We start from the raw sequence: 7,402 nt of genomic DNA, 5'->3' as shown, positions 1-7,402 counted from the left end.
TGCGTTTGGCGCAGCATTTTCAAAGAGATTTGGACCTCCAAAGGCCCTTAAAGACAAAGTTTTATTGTTTGGTAGCACAATCTCAAAGGCCTTTAGTGCGAAGTTGAGTTTTGAAAATGCTTAAAATCTAGATCTATTGACTACTGCTGAGTCATGATTTCTCTAGTCAAGAATGATGTGGCCTTTAGGACATGTTAGGAAACCAGCCAAGTTCAAATGGAGAGATTCGAGTAGAAAAGGAAGATCGATATGTGTTTACATTGGTACATGTATACACCAGCCGACCATTTATGTTTACCTTAAGCAGTTATGATCTGATTGTGAATACATGATTGAGTCGAGCACTCTTTTTCTGAAGGTTCAAAGGTGTTGGGCTGATATAACAAATTGTGTTTAGGATACAACGAGATTGTTTATCACAACTTTTGTGTAACCTTAACCAGTGCATGGTAAGCTAAATGCAGGTGTTCTCGCCAGTCGTATGACCAATATGCCCGTGTGAATTGATCCATTGTCCAACCCACAATATACGAGGGGGAGATGTTGTGATTTTTGGATTGAGATGGGCCGCCCATGATGGGTTGATCCAACCCAGCTCACTCTATTTCGAAGCTCCCTTGGGGGAATAGCTGAGAAGGAAGAAAAACTTCTTCCTTTGTTTTGTGTCGATCAAGGGCATTATTTGGTTGTTAACAAGGATGTTACTTCAAGCGTGTGCCTTCACTTTTAAGTTTCAACCTGCGCGGATAAAGAGGAATTGCGTGGACGCAATCTCGATTTTTGGGATTTAAGACACGGTTCCACGAACCTCGTTAGTTCTTTTGTTTTTGGCCGGATCGAACCTTGTTAGTTTGATTATAACTTTTTGTTCTCTTGGGTCCCTCCCATTCTATCACCTTTTGTTTTTTTTATCACTACTTTCGATTTAAGACATTTATTCGAACTATTTCCATAAAATACTATGCAAGATAATAAAAGTACGTCATAAAATTAATGGTTAATACCATGAAAAACTCTAAACTGGTACACCTGTAATAAATTTACCATAAACTAATTTTTTGATCATAAATAACTCAAAATTGGTAAACTTGTGACAAATTTTTTCAAACTAATTTTTTTATTATTAAAAACCCAAAACTGATACATTTGTGATAAATTTATCTTCCATTAAATTGGATTAATACTATGAAAAATCACAAACTGGTACACTTGTGACGAACGAAGGGTAAACCCAAAATTGATACACATCCAATTGAGAAATTTGACTGTAAAATCTAATGGAAACTAACGGAAGGTAAAATTATCACAGGTGTACCAGTTTGATGCTTTTTGTGATAAAAAATTAATTTTTGATAAATTTATTACAAGTATATCAATTTGAGGCTTTTCATGTTATTAATCCTGAAATTAAAATAAACTAAATTATGTTTATTACAATCCTGCAAAAGATAACTTTCAAACTGCCATACATACCAGGTAGTTCATTTCACTTGGAAAGGCAAAACAACGCGTGGCTCTACTAGAGCCGCTTCAAGTTTCAACGCCAGGCTGGACTGGAGTGATGCCCACGGGACATAAGCCCTTCGTCGTCGTCTTCCTCTTCCACCTGGGAAGCGTGCTAGGTCAACCAAAGTCAAAACTCCGACGACCATTTCCCGAACGATGAATCTTCTTCCACGCTACTGCTCTGTGCTTCTCCTTGCCCTCCAAGCTTCCCTGCTCTCACCTTCCATGGCGGAATCGCCGCAGGATCGAACCCAGGAGGCGTATCTCCAGTGCCTCATCGACAGCTCCGACCCATCATCCCCACCCATCTCGCCCCTGACATTCTTCCCCAGCAGCCCCTGTTTCTCTTCCGTCCTCCGGTCCTACGTCCGCAACCTCCGCTTCAACTCGTCCACCACCCCGAAGCCAGTCTTCATCGTCACCCCGAGCCACGTCTCCCACATCCGAGCCTCCGTCGCCTGCGCCAAGATCCACGGGCTGGAGCTGAGGATCCGCAGCGGGGGCCACGACTACGACGGCCTCTCCTACGTGTCGCCGGCTCCGTTCGCCGTCGTGGACATGTTCAACCTGCGGTCCGTCGAGGTGGACGCGGCGGGCGGGACCGCCTGGGTCGAGTCGGGGGCGACGCTCGGGGAAGTCTACCACGCGATCGCGGCGGAGAGCGGGGCCCGCGCGTTCCCCGCCGGGGTCTGCCCCACCGTCGGCGTCGGGGGCCACTTGAGCGGGGGCGGGTACGGGAACTTGATGAGGAAGCACGGGCTGTCGGTGGACAACGTGGTCGATGCGGTCGTCGTGGATGCCGACGGGAGGGTCTTGGATCGAGAGTCGATGGGCGACGACATGTTCTGGGCGATCCGGGGCGGCGGCGGGGCGAGCTTCGGAGTGATTGTGTCGTGGAAGATCAAGCTGGTGCCCGTGCCGGAGGTGGTCACCGTCTTCAAGGTCGAGAAGACGCTGGAGCAAGGAGCGACCAATGTTGTTCATAGATGGCAATACGTGGCTGACAAGATCGATGAGAGATTGTTCCTCAGGGTTGTGTTGCTACCAGTTGTGAGGAAAGATCAGAGGACAGTGAAAGCTAAATTTGTGGCCCTGTTTCTGGGTGGTGCAGATGAGCTGCTCGATGTAATGTCTCAGAGCTTTCCCGAATTCGGGTTGGAACCTAAGGATTGCATTGAGATGACTTGGATTGAATCGGTTCTGTTCTGGTCCAATTATCCTAACGGAACATCCCCAAATGTATTGCTCCAAAGAATCCCGGACTCGGAGAAGTTCTTGAAGAAGAAGTCAGATTACGTGCAAGAGCCGATTTCGAAAGTGGGTCTCGAAGGGATATGGAATAAGATGATGGAGCTGAAAAGGCCGGCGCTCACTTTCAACCCTTACGGCGGGAGAATGAGCGAGGTCTCAGAGTCCGAGACCCCGTTTCCGCACAGGGCGGGGAACATTTTCAAGATCCAGTACTCGGTCACTTGGAAGGAGGAAGGCGACGAGGCTTTGAATCAAAATTTGCATCGGATAAGGAGTCTGTACGATCACATGACTCCGTTCGTGGCGAAATCGCCGAGGAGTTCCTACCTGAACTACAGAGATACTGATCTGGGCATCAATCGAATCGGCAATGAAAGCTACTCCGAGGCCAGCATTTGGGGGACCAAGTACTTCAAGGGCAATTTCGATAGATTGGTGAGAGTGAAGACGATGGTCGATCCTGGGAACTTCTTCAGGTACGAGCAAAGCATTCCTTGCATGTCATCTTGGCCGAATAGAATGGCCGAGTGAAGTTCCGGCAGTAAAATACACATTATTCGTTAGCTGTATATCGTGAATCTGTACATGATGCAGCGAATTTCTTTAGTTAATGAGTGGTAAAAGCGCTGTTGATCATGAGTTCCCTTCAAGAATGCCATGGTCCTAACCCGAGCGCTCACGCCAACGCACTTTCGAACTTAAAGATGCGAGAAGGTAGTGATGTTGTCTGTCTGAAATATCTTTTGTTGTTAGGGCAAGTAAAATGTATTTGTATATGATTATAATGAGAGACATCGATACTCGAACAATGATCATATGCAATGTTTTGGCGATGCAATGTGTAATTGACAATCATGTGATGAGATTCAATTGCAAGTATAGTTTAATACACATTGATGTATGTCACTGTGCACACATTGATGTATGCTTCAATATACATCCGCTTAGTGAAAGATTAAGATGAGGTCATCCCATCTTTTACGTGAAGTGACTGGAAACACCTTATTTTTCACCTATTTTAGGAATTTGATCAAGGTTTGATCAGCTTTGACCCGAGCTCAAACTTTGTCAAAAGCCCGCTCAAATGGTGAAATTGGATAGCATTCGTTACGACCTTTCCAACGGTACACCAATTTCACCCACTATGAAACCTGAATCATGATGTTTCGCGCTTTTTACTTTGGACCGCATAATCGCAATGACTTTTGTACAAGTCATGATTTTTTTTCCAATTGGAAGATGTTTCTGTAAAATTCAACTTAAGAGCTTTCTAGCGCATCAAGAATCATGTCAATCGGGTTTAAAACGAATAAGAAATCACGAGGTAAAATTCGACCCAAACTTTTCAAAAATAAAAAATCACAAAAGGACAAATTCAGATGAATAAGAGACGTGAAAAGTGGTCCGGCCTCTCTATGAGCCCTCGGAAGTTTCTCCGGGCGATCTGGTTGGCTCCAAAAACCTTCTGAATAATTAGGAAATTATAACAAGGATTATTACCATGAAAAATTCCAAATGATACATTTGTAATAAATTTACTTCAAATTAATTTTTTGATCACCAAAAATCTCAAACTGGTACACCTGTGATAAATTTACCCTATATTAATTTCCTTTAAATTTTTCTGTCAAATTGATTAGTTAAATGAAACATGGCAGTAGACGAATGTACCGGTTTGAAGTTTTACTCTTCATTTGTCTTGGGTGTACTAGCTTGTGATTTTTTTTAGATTCAATTTAATGGAGGGTAAATTTGTCACAAATGTACCAGTTTGGGATTTTTGATGGTCAAAAAATTAGTTTAGGGTAAACTTGTCATATGTGTAGTTTGGGGTTTTTTATAGTCAAAAAATTAGTTTGGGATAAATTTATCACAGGTATATTAGTTTAGGATTTTTCACGGTATTAACCCTTCTAATAATTAGTCGTTACCATGTTTGAATAATTTGTTAAATATTGTAAAATGTCGTTACCCTGCGAGATTAGAACAGAAATGTTGATATCGTTACTCTAATTTATATGATTTTAACGATGACTAATAGAGTTGGTCAATTTTTTTTTTGTCATAAACTAGTATATTTATTTAATCATAAGAAGTTTGAGAATACATTCCATGGGCTTCAGAACACAGTAAATTCCAAAGACTCGGAGGAGGATAAAGAACCCAATCACTCGGTAGGCTATTTCTCCTTTGGGCTTTAGTGACCCAATTACTCGAGGATACATTCCATGGCCTTGCGGACACTTAGGTAGTGAATGATAACCATTCTGTTCCGGAATGAGTTCCTGAAACAGAAATAGATTTTTCTATTTCTGGTTCCAGGATGAGTTTCTGATAAAAGAAACCCGTTTGATAACGACAAAAAATTTCTATTTCTGGAATAGAAACCCGTTTGATAACAACACAAAATTTCTATTTCCTGAAACAAAAACCCGTTTGATAAACAACACAAAATTCTATTTCCAGGAACAAAAATCCATTTTTTTTAAATGGAATAAAAATAATTAGAAAATCCAAAAAATTCCTAAAAATCTCAAAAAAATTCAAAAAATCCAAAAAAATTGAAAAATTCTAGAAAAATTCATCACAATTTCCAAAAAATAAAAAAAATTCAGATTTTGCTAGAAAATAGGAAATTTGTTGAATTTTTTCAAAAAAAATCAAAAAATCAAAAATTTCAAAACTTCATAGAATGACTTAAAATACCTGTGGCCACCCACTTTTAGTGAAACTTAAATTTTTTTAAGTGCCCAAAAAAAATCAAAAATTTCAAAAATTTCAAAAATTCACAGAATAGTTTAGAATACATGTGGCCACCCACTTTGAGTGAAATTTAAATTTTTTAAGGTGTCTAAAAAAATTCAAAAACTCAAAAATTTCAAAACTTCACAGAATAGTTTAGAATATCTGTGGCCACCCACTTTGAGTGAAATTTTAATTTTTTGAGATGAAAAAAAAGCAAAAAATCAAAAATTTCAAAACTTCATAGAATGACTTAGAATATCTGTGGCCACCCACTTTGAGTGAAATTTAAATTTTTTTAGGTGCAAAAAAAAAATAAAAACATAAAAAAATAAAAAATTTTAAAACTTCACAGAATGACTTAGAATGCCTCTAACCACCCACTTTGAGTGCAATTTAATTTTTTTAGGTGCCCAAATGGTATTTTTTTTTTTTAATGTTTCTTCGGCACCTACAAAATATTAAATTCCACTCAAAGTGGATGGCCACATGTATTCAAAGCCATTCTGTGAAGTTTTGAAATTTTTGATTTTTTCTTTTTTTCGGCACCTAAAAAAATAAAATTTCATTCAAAGTTGGTGGCCACAGGTATTCTAAGCCATTCTGTGAAGTTTTGAAATTTTTGCTTTTTTGCTTATTTTTATTTTTTTTCGGCACCTAAAAAAATTAAATTTCGCTCAAAGTGGGTGGCCACAGGTATTCTAAGCAATTCTGTGAAGTTTTGAAATTTTTTATATTTTTATTTTTTTCGGCACCTAAAAAAATTAAAATTTTGCTCAAAGTGGATGGCCACATGTATTCTAAGCCATTATGTGAAGTTTTAAAATTTTAATTTTTTGCTTTTTATTTTTTATTTTTTTAGGAACCTAAAAAAATAAAATTTCGCTCTAAGTGGGTGGCCACAGGTATTTTAAACCATTTTGTGAAGTTTTGAAATGTTTGCTTTTTTGCTTATTTTTATTTTTTTGGCATCTAAAAAAAATTAAATTTCGCTCAAAGTGGGTGGCCACGGGTATTCTAAGCCATTCTGTAAAGTTTTGAAATTTTTTATTTTTTTTATTTTTTTCGACACATAAAAAAATTTAAATTTCGCTCAAAGTGGATGGCCACAGGTATTCTAAGCAATTCTGTGAAGTTTTGAAATTTTTTATTTTTTGCTGTTTTTAATTTTTTTGGCATCTAAAAAAAACTAAATTTCGCTCAAATTGGGTGGCCACATGTATTTTAAGACATTCTATGAAGTTTTTAAATTTTAGATTTTTTGATTATATTTTATTTTTTTTGGCATTTAAAAAAATTAAATTTCGCTCAAAGTGAGTGGCCATAGGTATTCTAAGCCATTTTGTGAAATTTTGAAATTTTTGATTTTTTTTATTTTTTTTGGCACCTAAAAAAATTTAAATTTGGCTCAAAGTGGGTAGCCACAGATTTTAAACCATTATGTGAAGTTTTAAAATTTTTGATTTTTTGCTTTTTTTTCCCACCTCAAAGATCATGACTTCCAGATGAACATGTGTTTCGAAGAAAGAGTTCTCTCAGAAATGATTCTCATTTTTGGGATGTGTTCGTTTGTGGAAAAATATTTTTCCGGAAAACATTTTTCGTGTTTTCCGGTGTTCGGGGGCGAAAAATGTTTTCCGTGGGAAAACATTTTCCTTCCCCACCCTTAAATCCTGCATTGTTTTGGGGAAAATGATTTCCTCTTTTCACAAAGAGGAAATCATTTTCCCCCAAAGTGAAGGCAAAATTGCCCATGGGAGGGAAAATGTTTTCCGTGGGAGAGGAAGTTGATCGCCGGTCACCGCCGGCCGCCTTTCGCCCGCTCAGCTGCCGCCGCCGCCCTTCCCGCTCTTAACGCCGCCGCCGGCCGCTTCGCCTTTGCCCAGCGCCGCCCGCCCACCGC

General features: G+C 39.0%; 1 protein-coding gene across 1 annotated transcript; it reads left to right on the top strand.

Moving 5' to 3' along the window:
• Window positions 1–1,516: 1,516 nt before the first annotated feature.
• LOC115687110 (berberine bridge enzyme-like 8) lies at window positions 1,517–3,566 on the top strand. Its single transcript, XM_030612586.2, has one exon. It carries the CDS (start codon window positions 1,663–1,665, stop codon window positions 3,286–3,288), a length of 1,626 nt encoding a protein of 541 aa, XP_030468446.2. The 5' UTR covers window positions 1,517–1,662; the 3' UTR covers window positions 3,289–3,566.
• Window positions 3,567–7,402: the final 3,836 nt, after the last annotated feature.

Source organism: Syzygium oleosum, unplaced genomic scaffold, assembly GCF_021117445.2.
Source record: "Syzygium oleosum isolate NSW1041296 unplaced genomic scaffold, Sole_v2.1 Sole_v2.18, whole genome shotgun sequence".
In the NCBI taxonomy this organism is placed as follows: Eukaryota; Viridiplantae; Streptophyta; class Magnoliopsida; order Myrtales; family Myrtaceae; genus Syzygium; species Syzygium oleosum.
This window is presented reverse-complemented; position numbering and strand designations above follow the sequence as displayed.

What these genes read in the sequence shown, in the direction of transcription:
- LOC115687110 (XM_030612586.2), top strand. Translation starts at nt 1,663, where the DNA reads ATGAATCTTCTTCCACGCTACTGCTCTGTGCTTCTCCTTGCCCTCCAA.